Raw genomic sequence first — 14728 nt, forward strand, 5'->3', positions numbered from 1 at the left:
ATAGTAGCAACAGCACACCTGTTCAATCAGAGTCAGTGCATAGTATTAGGAAACCCACAGAAAGGAAAGTGGAATAAACATAAATCTTACTATAAGGGAGCAATTATCTATACATGGTATGCTCAGAGAATATTCATAATTACAGTCCATTTTTAATGTTAACCGGCAAAATTCAGGAGTAGGTTTTACTTCATATTTTTTTGCCTTCTTCCATCTGTGCTGTGCAAGGGTGTGGCTACAGCTGTTGCTAAGCTACAGAGACGCTTGAAACTTGAGGCCATTGTTCTACAGTTGTTGCTAAGCAACAGGGTTTGTTGCTTTATACGGAGCGGTCAGCTCTCCCTATCTTTTACTATAGCGTTCGGTTATCCGGAATTTTTGATGAACCGGCACCACGTCGGTCCCGTCCGTGCCGGATAAAAGAAAGTTTCCTGTAGTGCACTTTCCCAAGAAAAGGTACTGTGGTTAAGTGGCAAAATAACTTATTTTCAATGAGGCTATCCAGTTCAGGATTAATAAAAGCTTGTTTTAGGAATACACTTACCATCAAATACAATACTTGCGACTTTGGTATATTTAGTTTCTGATGCCTTCAGTGTAATTGGCTTAAAGTCTACTGTAACAGCTTCATTTGGTGGGGATGGTTTAATACTCTAGAAATGGAGAACCAATATACATTAGTTATAAAGCAAACATATGAAAGAATGCATAATTGTATAGTCTGAAGTCATGGAAAGTGAGAGCTTACTGTTATTGGTACATCTTTTGCTCCTGAATTTAATAAATGAAGGTTTAAAACTTTTGGAAGATCTGCCGAGAAATGACATGATTAAGTATTTTGCTGCTACTCATGCATCAGCTGATTGCTGATAATTAAAACAACTACAAAATTTAAGTCTTTTTTTTTCTCCCACTGCAGGCCATTCTGGGTCAAATGTCCACTAGAAGGCAGCAAGGTGGTCTGAGCTATTGGCATCTCTGCATCTGCCATTTACACTGTCCCAAGAGCAGACATTAGTAAGCCAGAAAAGGTCAGGTCATTTTTCCCCACACTCCCCATCCAGAGGCAGAACTTTGCTTAATAAAAAAAAAATAGAAATTCAAATTAAAATCACAGCAGGTACAGCAGAGAGAATACCGCATCAATAAAATTAAGTATAAGCTTGTAACCATCGAACACTTTAGACAATTGATAGCAATGCTGAAAGAAAGTAAACTAAAACATGGTGCAAGGTGACCAGGACCAAATGCAGAAGAATCATAATAGACGTATTCAGGCCCATATTTTGCAGTGTTGATTGGGACTGATACAGTCGGCTATGGACCCCAAGGATCAGTCCAACAAGAAGCAGCGCAGAAATGTGACAATGACAGATCAGATGAAGGGGCGGGGGAGGAGCAGAGGAAAATGAGTAATATTTATGGCAAGAAGGACAGATAGAGCCAGCTTAGTGTTTGGGGCAAGAATACAAAACAGATCAATGATGGCCTATGTATTTATTTTTAAATAATTAATAAAATTTAGAAGCTCACCTTGAGTTCGTAATGTACCAAAATCCAGCATTTCTATCGAGGAGTAAATTCCAGGTGCTGTAACAAGAGTTAACATTTTTTTGTTTAATGTAAAAGATCGTACATTGGAAATTGAATGTGGGAAAATATCCATTTCTGACTCACCTGTTGTAACTTCCACTTCAACTGGTAAAATAAGGAACTCTGTACTGTCTGATGCATTTGTTTTTATTCTGATAAAAGCCGTGTGATTATCTGCTTCTCTTGAAGAAAAGCTGGCTCGCATCACAGCTTTTGTTTCGTAGGGTGGAATCTCCTAATTAAAAAACAAACCAGAGGATCTTAAAACTAAGAAACACCGATACTGGGCGGCATAGCAAAGAATACTATCCTTAAGACACCCCCACCTCTCCCCTCCACCCCCCCCACCCCAAAAGCCAGGCAGAGCAACCATATGGTCAACAATGATCCACAGGACTTTCTGCTGTGTTGGGAGCAGGATTATAAGGTTTGTTTTCAGGGATGCTACTAGATGGAGTGCAACATTATGGAACAACAATTTTTTGCAAATTAAGACATTTCATAGATTTTCCCATTACAAGTACATGGGATACAGAGGGGAGCTGAAATAGGGGGTGATGTGCTGCCAATTATAGAGAAAAAAACAAGTCAGCTTGGTAGACAGGGCAAATATACAAGGGCAAGGCTGATGGCATCTATTTTAATGCAAGGAGTCTTGCAAATAAGGTGGATGAACTGAAGGTGTTGATAAACACATGGGAGTATGATATTGTTGCTATCACGGAGACATGGTTGAGGGAGGGGCAAGACTAGCAGCTCAATATTCCAGGGTACAGAATCTTCAGGCGAGACAGAGGGGGGGGGGGGTATAAGAGGAGGGGGTGTAGCAATATTAATTAAGGAGTCAATTACTGCAGTAAGGAGGGATGACATATTAGCAGGTTCCTCTAATGAGGCCATATGGGTGGAGCTTAAAAACAAGAAGGGGGCAAGCACTTTGCTGGGAGTGTACTATAGGCCCCCAAACAGTCAGGGGGAGATAGAGGAACAGATATGTAGGCAAATCTCAGAGAAATGTGCAAATAATAGGGTAATAATAATGGGGGATTTCAACTTCCCCAATATTAACTGGGATAGTCAGAGTGTGAAAGGCACAGAGGGTGTAGAATTCTTAAAGTGCATCCAGGAGAGCTTTTTGAGCCAGCATGTAGAAGGTCCTACAAGAGAGGGGCGGTACTGGACCTAATTCTAGGGAATGTGGCCGGCCAAGTGGAAGAAGTGCTAGTAGGTGAGCACTTTGGTGACAGTGACCATAATATGGTGAGATTTAAGGTGGTCATGGAAAAGGACAGGGATGGGCCGGAAATAAAGGTTCTAAATTGGGGGAAGGCCGATTTTAATAGGATAAGGCAGGATCTGGCCAAAATGGACTGGGATCAGCTACTTGTAGGCAAATCCGCATCGGAGCAATGGGAGGCTTTCAGAAGGGAGATTGAGATCATACAATGGCAACATGTTCCCGTAAAGGTCAAGGGTGGTTCCAAAAACCACAGGGAACCTTGGATGTCAGGGGATATACGAGAATGGATTAGAAAAAAAAAGGAGGGCTTTTGGCAGATACAAAAGGCTAAAGACGGAGGAAGCCCTAGAGGAGTACAAAAAGTGCAGGGGGATACTTAAAGAAATTAGGAGATCAAGGAGGGGCCATGAAATAACACTGGCGAGCAAAATAAAGGAAAATCCTAAGATGTTTTATAAGTATATTAAGGGTAAGAGGATAACTAGGGAAAAAATAGGGCCCATTAAGGACAAAAGTGGCAATGTGTGTGTGGAGCCGGAAGATGTAGGAGGGGTTCTAAATGAATTTTTTGCATCTGTTTTCACTATGGAGAGGGACGATGTAGACATAGAAATAGGGTGGGGGGACTGTGATATGCTCGAACACATTAACATCGAGAGGGAGGTGGTATTGGCGGTTTTAGCAGGCCTAAAAATGGATAAATCCCCAGGCCCGGACGAAATGTATCCCAGGCTGCTGTGTGAGGCAAAGGAAGAGATTGCGGGGGCTCTAACACACATATTCAGAACCTCTCTGGCCACAGGGGATGTGCCAGAGGACTGGAGAACCGCTAATGTAGTTCCATTATTCAAGAAGGGGAGTAGGGAAAAACCGGGGAACTACAGGCCAGTGAGCCTAACATCAGTGGTGGGAAAATTATTGGAAAAAATTCTGAGGGACAAAATCAGTCTCCACTTGGAGAGGCAAGGATTAATCAGGGATAGTCAACATGGCTTTGTCAAGGGAAGATCATGTCTGACTAATTTGATTGAATTTTTTGAGGGGGTGACTAGGTGTGTGGATGAGGGCAACGCAGTGGATGTGGTATACATGGATTTCAGTAAGGCCTTCGATAAAGTCCCGCACAGGAGACTGGTCAAGAAGGTAAGAGCCCATGGAATCCAGGGTGCCTTGGCACGTTGGATAAAAAACTGGCTTAGTGGCAGAAGGCAGAGGGTGATGGTCGAAGGTTGTTTTTGTGACTGGAAGCCTGTGGCCAGTGGGGTACCACAGGGATCGGTGCTGGGTCCCTTGCTGTTTGTGGTCTATATTAATGACTTGGATATGAATGTAAAAGGTATGATCAGTAAGTTCACGGATGATACAAAAATTGGTAGGGTGGTCTCAGTCTGCAGGACGATATCGATGGGTTGGTCAGATGGGCGGAACAGTGGCAAATGGAATTTAACCCGGAAAAGTGCGAGGTGATGCACTTTGGGGGGGACTAATAAGGCAAGGGAATACACAATGAATGGTAAGACCCTAGGCAAGACGGAGGGTCAGAGGGATCTGGGTGTGCAAGTACACAGATCCCTGAAGGTGGCGGAACAGGTGGATAAGGTGGTAAAAAAGGCATATGGGATACTTATATTCTATGCCTCGGCTAATGAAGGCAAGAGCAAGGAGGTTATGATGGAGCTGTATAAAACACTGGTTAGGCCACAGCTGGAATACTGTGTGCAGTTCTGGTCGCCACACTACAGGAAGGATGTGATAGCTTTGGAGAGGGTGCAGAGGAGATTCACCAGGATGCTACCAGGGCTGGAACGCTTCAGCTATGAAGAGAGACTGGGCAGATTGAGTTTGTTTTCCTTGGAGCAGCGGAGGCTGAGGGGGGACATGATTGAGGTGTACAAAATTATGAGGCATGGTGTGGAGATGCCGGAGTTGGACTGGGGTGGACAAATGTAAGAAGTCACACAACACCAGGTTATAGTCCAACAGCTTTATTTGAAATCACAAGCTTTCGGAGCGCTGCTCCACTTCACCTGAAGAAGGAGCAGCGCTCCGAAAGCTTGTGATTTCAAATAAAGCTGTTGGACTATAACCTGGTGTTGTGTGACTTCTAAAATTATGAGGGGCATAGATAGGATGGATACTAAGGAGCTTTTTCCCTTAGTAGAAGGGTCAATAACTAGGGGGCATAGATTCAAGGTAAAGGGCGGGAGGTTTAGAGGGGATTTGAGAAATAACTTTTTCACCCAGAGGGTGGTTGGAGTCTGGAACTCACTGCCCGAAAGGGTTGTGGAGGCTGGAACCCTCAACATTCAAGAAGCATTTGGATGAGCACTTGAAATGCCATAGCATACAAGGCTACGGACCAAATGCTGGAATATGGGATTAGATTAGACAGGGCGTGGTGGCCGGCGCGGACACGATGGGCCGAAGGGCCTCTATCCGTGCTGTATAACTCTATGACTCTATAGAACATTTGGAGCCAAAAATTACAGTAGAGGGCATCCTCTCTATTGTGTATTTTGTTTGAAGAGGGATAGGGCAATTTAATTTATCTTTTCACCTCCATGAGTTTTAAAGTTACAGAAAGAATATTTGCAACTCCTGCGTGCTCTATTTTAGAGTCCCAAATGAAAGAGTTTAACAAGTATTAATTAAACCCATACTTGTACCAATATAATTCACAATGTTGCCACCATTTGGCAAAAGATTGCTCAAACTAATTAATGTCACATTCCCTAGTTCAGACATATAAACTGGTTTGGAAATGCAAATTTAAGTACTGTATTTTATAATAAATTCTAATGTTCAGAACAGAGCAAGATGATCACCAAGAAATACCCATGAATCCAGTCCACAGCTCAGGCTAAAATTTCCCCTTTTATGTTTTTAAACAAGAGCTTCTGTTTAGAATTGTACTTCGCATTTGCATAGGATAACAGAGCACCAGTCTTAGACTGCACAACCTTTAAAATGAGATTCAAATTCAACCATATGTTTTGCAAGCTCATTCCGTGCATCAACATGCCCACACATTGACATAAACCCAAGTTGTGCATTTATAAAACGTGCGTATATTACCAGATCCAGTTAAACACTGCAACGGACTGGCAAACTACTGTGGCGTTTTCCCTTCTCTGTGGCATGCATAATTATAATCTATAAGGACAGGCAGATATGACCTGCTGCACAATCTCTTCAATGTCACTCTAAATGGATGCTAGGCGTACCATAACGAACCAGCGTACCATACAATGGCAACATGTTCCCGTAAAGGTCAAGGGTGGTTCCAAAAACCACAGGGAACCTTGGATGTCAGGGGATATACGAGAATGGATTAGGAAAAAAAGGAGGGCTTTTGGTAGATACAAAAGGCTAAAGACGGAGGAAGCCCTAGAGGAGTACAAAAAGTGCAGGGGGATACTTAAAAAAGAAATTAGGAGATCAAGGAGGGGCCATGAAATAACACTGGCGAGCAAAATAAAAGGAAAATCCGAAGATGTTTTTAAGTATATTAAGGGTAAGAGGATAACTAGGGAAAAAATAGGGCCCATTAGGGACAAAAGTGGCAATGTGTGTGTGGAGCCGGAAGATGTAGGAGGGGTTCTAAATGAATTTTTTGCATCTGTTTTCACTATGGAGAAGGACGATGTAGACATAGAAATAGGGCGGGGGGACTGTGATATGCTCGAACATATTAACATCGAGAGGGAGGAGGTATTGGCGGTTTTAGCTGGCCTAAAAATGGATAAATCCCCAGGCCCGGATGAAATGTATCCCAGGCTGCTGTGTGAGGCAAAGGAGGAGATTGCGGGGGCTCTAACACATATATTCAGGACCTCTCTGGCCACAGGGGATGTGCCAGAGGACTGGAGAACCGCTAATGTAGTACCATTATTCAAGAAGGGTAGTAAGGAAAAACCGGGGAACTACAGGCCAGTGAGCCTAACATCAGTGGTAGGAAAATTATTGGAAAAAATCCTGAGGGACAAAATTTGTCTCCACTTGGAGAGGCAAGGATTAATCAGAGATAGTCAACATGGCTTTGTCAAGGGAAGATCATGTCTGACTAATTTGATTGAATTTTCTGAGGGGGTGACTAGGTGTGTGGATGAGGGTAACGCAGTGGATGTGGTATACATGGATTTCAGTAAGGCCTTCGATAAAGTCCCGCACAGGAGACTGGTCAAGAAGGTAAGAGCCCATGGAATCCAGGGTGCCTTGGCACATTGGATACAAAACTGGCTTAGTGGCAGAAGGTGATGGTCGAAGGTTGTTTTTGTGACTGGAAGCCTGTGGCCAGTGGGGTACCACAGGGATCGGTGCTGGGTCCCTTGCTGTTTGTGGTCTACATTAATGACTTGGATATGAATGTAAAGGGTATGATCAGTAAGTTCGCAGATGATACAAAAATTGGTAGGGTGGTAAATAGCGAGGAGGGTAGCCTCAGTCTGCAGGACGATATAGATGGGTTGGTCAGATGGGCGGAACAGTGGCAAATGGAATTTAACCCGGAAAAGTGCGAGGTGATGCACTTTGGGGGGGACTAACAAGGCAAAGGAATACACAATGAATGGAAAGACCCTAGGCAAGACGGAGGGTCAGAGGGATCTGGGTGTGCAAGTACACAGATCCCTGAAGGCGGCGGAACAGGTGGATAAGGTGGTAAAAAAGGCATATGGGATACTTGCCTTCATTAGCCGAGGCATTGAATATAAGAGCAAGGAGGTTATGATGGAGCTGTATAAAACACTGGTTAGGCCACAGCTGGAATACTGTGTGCAGTTCTGGTCACCACACTACAGGAAGGATGTGATCGCGTTAGAGAGGGTGCAGAGGAGGTTCACCAGGATGTTACCAGGGCTGGAGCGCTTCAGCTATGAAGAGAGACTGGGCAGATTGGGTTTGTTTTCCTTGGAGCAGAGGAGGCTGAGGGGGGACATGATTGAGGTGTACAAAATTATGAGGGGCATAGATAGGATGGATGCGGAGGAGCTTTTTCCCTTAGTAGAAGGGTCAATAACTAGGGGGCATAGATTCAAGGTAAAGGGCGGGAGGTTTAGAGGGGATTTGAGAAAGAACCTTTTCACCCAGAGGGTGGTTGGAGTCTGGAACTCACTGCCTGAAAGGGTTGTGGAGGCAGGAACCCTCAACATTTAAGAAGCATTAAGATGTGCACTTGAAATGCCATAGCATACAAGGCTACGGGCCAAATGCTGGAATATGGGATTAGATTAGACAGGGCTTGATGGCCGACTCTGTGACTCGTATTTTTCCATCTGTCAAATTCAGGAGCCAACTTGAGAAGTGGCTGAACACCCCAAAGAATGCGCTGAAACTCATTACTGACCCCATTTCCACAGGCACAATTTTAAAATTGTTCCTTCGGCGTTCCTCCATCACATAAAAGTTTCAAACCTTTTCTGTGAGGTGGCCTTGAAATTTCCAGCACTACTGCTGTTGGGAGAAGCATTTGGCCTCCACGCAGTACTTCACCCAAATAACTTGGCCAAACTCACCGATTGGACAGCCAGAGTGCATACTCATGCCACTGGTGATCCAAACCCCTGCCCGTCACCCGTTAAAAGTTACTACAGTTCAAGTGCCCAGACATCATTTTGGCATCAATATCATAATGGGGAAAATTCATCGACAAAGATTCTACGCCTGCCCCCAATGCCTAGTTTGCTTTGCAAAATATAGTCAAAATGTATTTCTACTTTCTAAAAGATACTGGCCAAAATTGGCTGACTAAGAACTGCCATTTCAGGTCCTCTTTCCTCCAGTGTCTATCAGGCAATGTCACTCATGGCAGTTCCCAGAAGTAGCTCCACTGATTTAAATAGGGTCAAAATGTCAAACTAGCCTGAAAGTAGAACCATCCTCAACAGCAACTTTCATTTATATAGTGCCTTTAATAAAGTAAAGTGTCCCAAGGCGTTTCACACAGAGGTGCAAGCAAAAAAAGTTAATACTGGAGAGATTGCAGGAGTGAGATTTTCAGTTCTGAGCCATACTTACAAAGGTGTTGCTTCAAACAAAAAACACATTTAGGTTGCGAAACTGTATGAAATTGAGTGACATAGAACGGTGAATATCTGTAGCATGCACCAAGGCAACAGCAGGTTTGCTACTTCCTACCCTAAACCCTCCAAAAGCGATCACATTAGTCTGGTTTAATTAAGCAATGCTGCATTGCAGTTCTGAGGTAGGAAGCAAAATAATCAGATTTGTCCCACATTTATCCATCTGTTCTAGGGCGGTGGTGAACTTGCGATACTCACCCATAATTTTCTCGGGCCTTCCGGTTGACCTGTTGGAAGCTCTAAGTGCAGATCTCCTCCACTTGAATACATTTCAACTACCTGGTAAAATAAAAGCCAAACATAGTGACTTCCAATGAAGCATTTTTCCCCAAAGTCCATTAAAAAATAGTTGTGCTTTAACAATTGATGATGCAATATAAACCTGGTGTGCGTACGACCCAACTCCAGACAGAAAGTGGTGCGAGAGTCTCATACTACTTTAGTTCTACGCTGCGTGGAGTGCAACTCCAGTTATGGTGTCAAATCAGATTTCAAAAGTGCTCAGGGATCTTCTGGACACTTAGTAAACCTACCTGCAGTTCATTTCAATGTTTCAACAAGGCAGGCACTGCTACTGCACAGCTCCACAAGCACTTACATTTTAATTACTGCGAGTAAACCACACATGTGGCGGGTGCTCTTCTTGGCTGGAGAAATGGAATTCCAACCAAACAGGTGCCGGCCAGTGTAAACAGTGTACTGCTTAGCTGACTATCAGATTGGTAGCTGAAGCATAAATGCATCGCAAGACTCAAAACCGATCAGAGGCACACTGTTTCCACTTCAGAATAAACAGTACGGTGCTTGCATTTTCTCCTTCTCTGATCCTGAATGCGGCAACTAGTGCTGGAGTAGTTTCACAGCAGTGGTAGCCCTCCATCGACTTTCGACACGAGGTATGGATAATAAGCAGGCTATCCAACAAGAGGTGACATAACAGGCTAAGCCAATTCTGCGCTCACTAGACACCCATAAGGGTGCTGCTAGCTGGGGTCGATGGAGTGTTTCATAGTAACTTTGACCAGTTTTTTTTCCCCCCTCCCTTCCTTAGGTTTAGGGAGGCCGACGGCAATTGCATACTCACCCCCAGCCTTAAAAAAAATAGCAGACCTGGGAACGTCGTGGTCTCCATTCCTCAATGCTACAACCACGCTGTCACACTGTACATTTACCCCCCCGGAGAGGACAAGTAAGATTTTCCCAAAATATACAAGTGCTGTCAAAACAGTATTCTGGTATGGTTGCCCTAATTCTCTCAACATACAGACCGATCTATTCATATCGTCAACCTTAGTTCTTCAAAAATGACTAATTTTTGTAACCAGAACTCTGCAGTAACATGAAGTTGAAACAGTTACATAAGCTGTAATGAAAAACTACGGCTGGAAACTATCTGTGGTTGCTTTGGGGGAAACTATGATGCCATTTTGCGTGGGAGGTCAAGTTAAAGAGCAACTTTATAAATGCTGTGCTGGATCTCACAAGAAACGTATTTCAAAATAGACAGACTATTTTCACTGTTCCCACTTCTTCAGAGAAAGCCAGAAGGGAAAGGTTAAACCGGCACCATTGGAACGAACAAACTAACTCTTCAATTACAGCATTTCAGCTACAGTTCCCACCCCCCCCCCGGATAAGACTCTGGACATAGAAATACCTCACAATTGATTCCATTTTCTGAATTCTAGTCCTATAACCAAGGTTCCCTTTAAGCTGCAGGGCAGCGCGGCGTGGCGCACTGCAGGTCCAGTGCAGCCGGTGAGCCAGCTTTCAAATAGAAAAACTGCGTGCGCGCAGAAGTTTGAATGGCTCGCGCAGCCTGTTAAAGGGCCTTGTGAGCTAAAAAGGAAATTAGAGGGAACATTGCCTCTAATATTTGAACCCTAAATATCACGTAGCGATTATAGACATATATTTTGGAAGATTCCAGGAAAGTTCAATAGGTTAGCAAAGTTTATGAACCAATAAAATTAAGGTTCATCTTTGAAGCCAAATAAAATCCATTTGATCTATAATAAAACTCCTCTTGAATTGTATATTAAAAATAGCACACTTGGTAATTGAAAAAATCAGCTAAGGGCAGTGACTGAAAAATTGAATGAAGTAATCTCTATCAAAGAAAGCCGCACTTGCAAAAATGTCATGCTCCTATTCGCTTTCTAATTGGCTCCTGCAAATCAGGACATTGATTATTGGGCAGCACTGACCACTGAGAAATATAGAAGCCATTCCCCATTAAACACAGAAGGCACCCACTACAGTTCTACATCAAAAATCTGAAAAATTAAGTTGGAATAACTAACCATTTAGAAGTTGAAACTGAAATTTTAGCTGGCCTGGGACCCAGGCCACCCCCCCCCCATAATCATAATCAACTTTATTGTCATTGTTAGTGCACAAGTGCAGTACAACGAAATGTAAGCATGGTACTCAAATTTATGAGAAGGCCAAATCAAATGAGACCTACTCAATTCCAGTATTTGTTCTGGTGAGCAATTCTGTGCTGATCATCTAGTCTATTCGATCCATATCATTATTTTTTGGGTCTCTAGTCCGTGTCTGTTGCAGCACACCTCAAAAGTGTCCTATTCCAGGGAATCACACATTCGTGCAGCACAAATCGAGTGAAATGACAACTTATCAAATGAAAAATCAAATATGATTGACTAAATGTAAACAAATCAAAAAGTAGTGATTAAGTTGGTAACCAAGAAACAGGAACAAGTAAGCATGAGAATAAGTAATCAAATTGGTTAATTTCCCCCAAAGCTACCATTCACTAAGTTGATCAAGTAATTTCTTCAGACAAGTTTTCGTCTGATATTTGTGTCTTCACCTCAGCTGGAGATGATAAAATTGCACCTTGGTCTAGAGTCTGGGGATTGAGTCGGAAATTTTACCTGGGTGCTGGAATTTTCACCTGCTGTGCGCGAGAGAGCGCGAGCAGAAAGCTCAAGAGCAAGAGAAGGGAAGAAATAATGTACTGGACTGTAAGCCAACTCTCCTGTGGGAGGCAGAATAAAAGAATACATCTTATTATATAAGTAACATAATTTATAGGTTTAGGGCGCAGAGTCGGTTGCATTTTAAGCAAGTTTGGCAGGTAGAAAAGTACCACCATTACAGGTATTAGATCCGTTAGGCCTGTATCAGTAAGATATGTAATGCTGCTGGAGTCAGTCAGGTCTTCTATTGTTTCACTAAATTTACTGTATTACAGCAATGGGTGAAGCAACAGTTAGGCTGCAGCAAGGCCACTGCAAACGGCAAAAAACCATATGGAATAACCAAGACTACCAGTGATCTCGACTGATCTACTCGTTAAAAAAAGTCGCAGCTAGTATGGTGTCTTTGCATGTCAGGTGTCATCTGATAATGCAAAGTAGCCGTCACACTTGCACAAAATTGCTAAAAAGTTTGTGAAACACCACAACTGAGATGGTCAGGAATTGTCAGTGAGCAAGTGGGGAAAGAACATAGAAAAATAGGAGCAGGAGTAGGCCATTCGAGCCTGCTCCGCCATTCAATATCATGGCTGATCCTCTATCTCAATACCATATTCCCACTCTCTCCCCATACCCCTTGATGCCTTTTGTGTCTAGAAATCTATATATCTCATTCTTAAATATATTCAGTGACTTGGCCTCCACAGCTGTCTGTGGTAGAGAATTCCACAGGTTCACCACCCTCTGAGTGAAGAAATTTCTCCTCATCTCAGTCCTACCCAGTATCCCGAGACGGTGACCCCTTGTTCTAGACCCCTCAGTCAGGGGGAACATCCTCCCTGCAGCCAAGTCTGTCTAGCCCTGTCAGAATTTTATACGTTTCAATGAGATAGAAACATAGAAGATAGGAGCAGGAGGATGCCATTCGGCCCTTCGAGCCTGCTCCGCCATTCAATGAGATCATGGCTGATCATCCAAATTCAGTACCCTGTCCCTGCTTTCTCCCCATATCCCTTGATCCCTTTAGCCTTAAGAAATATATCCAACTCTTTTTTGAATATATTTAATGAACTGGCCTCCACCGCCCTCTGTGGCAGAGAATTCCACAGGTTCACCACTCTCTGGGTGAAGAAATTCTTCCTCATTTCAGTCCTAAATGGCTTACCCCTTATCCTTAGACTATGACCCCTGGTTCTGGACTCCCCGACCATCGGGAACATCCTTCCAGCATCTAGTCTGTCCAGGCCTGACAGAATTTTATAGGTTTCGATGAGATCCCCTCTCAATCTTCTAAACTCCAGTGAGTATAAGCCCAATCGACACAATCTCTCCTCATACGTCATTCCTGCCATCCCAGGTATCAGCCTGGTGAATCTTCGCTGCACTCCTTCCATGGCAAGAACATCCTTCCTCAGATAAGGCGACCAAAACTGCACACAATACTCAAGGTGCGGTCTCACCAAGGCCCCGTACAACTGTAGCAAGACATCCTTGTTCCTGTACTCGAACCCTCTTGCTACGAAGGCCAACATTCCACTTGCCTTCTTAACCGCCTGCTGCACCTGCATGCTTACCTTCAGCGACTGGTGCACAAGAACACCCAGGTCTCTTTGCACTTCCCCTTCTCCCAATCTATTGCCATTCAAATAATAATCTGCCTTTCTGTTTTTGCCACCAAAGTGGATAACCTCACATTTATCCACATTATAGTGCATTTGCCATGTTTCTGCCCAATCACCCAACCTGTCCAAATCGTACTGGAGTTTCATGACATCCTCCTCACAGCATACCCTCCCACCCAGCTTTGTGTCATCTGCAAATTTGGAAATATTACATCCAATTCCCTCGTCCAGATCATTAATATATATTGTGAACAGCTGGGGTCCTAGGACCGATCCTTGCGGTACCCCACTAGTCACTGCCTGCCACTCGGAAAACGACCCGTTTATTCCAACTCTTTGCTTTCTGTCCGCCAACCAGTTCTCTATCCAAGTCAATACCTTGCCCCCAATCCCATGTGCCTTAATTTTGCACGCTAATCTCTTATGCGGGACCTTATCGAAAGCCTTCTGAAAGTCCAAATACACCACATCCACTGGTTCTCCCTTATCTATTTTACCAGTTACATCCTCAAAAAATTCCAGTAGATTAGTCAAGCACGATTTACCTTTTGTAAATCCATGCTGACTTTGTCCGATCCTGTCACTGCTTTCCAAGTGCTCTGCTATTACATCTTTTATAATAGACTCTAGCATTTTCCCCACTACCGATGTCAGGCTTACCGGTCTATAATTCCCCGCTTTTTCTCTACCACCTTTTTTGAATAGTGGGGTAACATTAGCTACCCTCCAATCCATGGGTACTGTTCCAGAGTCTATCGAGTTCTGGAAGATGACCAGCAATGCATCTACTATTTCTAGGGCCACTTCCTTAAGTACCCTGGGATGTAGATTATCAGGCCCTGGGGATTTATCGGCCTTCAGTCCGATTTCTTTGTTCCCCATTATAAATTCCCCCGATTCTGACTGCAAGGGACCTACGCTTGACTTCACCAATCTTTTTCTCTTCACATATCTATAAAAGCTTTTACAGTCAGTTTTTATGCTCCCTGCAAGCTTACTCTCATATTCTATTTTCCCTTTCTTAATTAATCCCTTTGTCCTCCTTTGTTGAATCCTAAACTGCTCCCAATCCTCAGGATTATTGCTTTTTCTGGCCAATTTGTATGTCCTCTCCTTGGATCTTATGCTATCCCTAATTTCCCTTGTTAGCCACGGTTGAGTCACCTTCTCTGTTTTATTTTTATGCCAAACTGGGATGAACAACTTCTGTTCTGAATGTTTGCCATTGCCTATCCACCGTCAACCCTT

The 14728-nt window shown here is 43.5% G+C and overlaps 1 protein-coding gene across 2 annotated transcripts in view; it reads right to left on the reverse strand.

The window, feature by feature from the left end:
- tmem131 (transmembrane protein 131) overlaps window positions 1–14728 on the reverse strand; it is a 251222-nt gene that overhangs the window by 71376 nt on the left and 165118 nt on the right. For both annotated transcript variants that reach the window (XM_085999536.1, XM_085999535.1), the window contains 5 exons: window positions 9112–9192; window positions 1678–1828; window positions 1534–1590; window positions 749–810; window positions 545–653 (listed from right to left, as the gene is read on the reverse strand). In XM_085999536.1, coding sequence (XP_085855662.1) covers window positions 545–653; window positions 749–810; window positions 1534–1590; window positions 1678–1828; window positions 9112–9192 — 460 coding nt within the window. The remainder of the gene's footprint in view (window positions 1–544; window positions 654–748; window positions 811–1533; window positions 1591–1677; window positions 1829–9111; window positions 9193–14728) is intronic.

Source organism: Somniosus microcephalus, chromosome 10 (genome assembly GCF_052327205.1).
Source record: "Somniosus microcephalus isolate GS21.2 chromosome 10, FLI_Smic_1.0, whole genome shotgun sequence".
Classification (NCBI taxonomy): domain Eukaryota; kingdom Metazoa; phylum Chordata; class Chondrichthyes; order Squaliformes; family Somniosidae; genus Somniosus; species Somniosus microcephalus.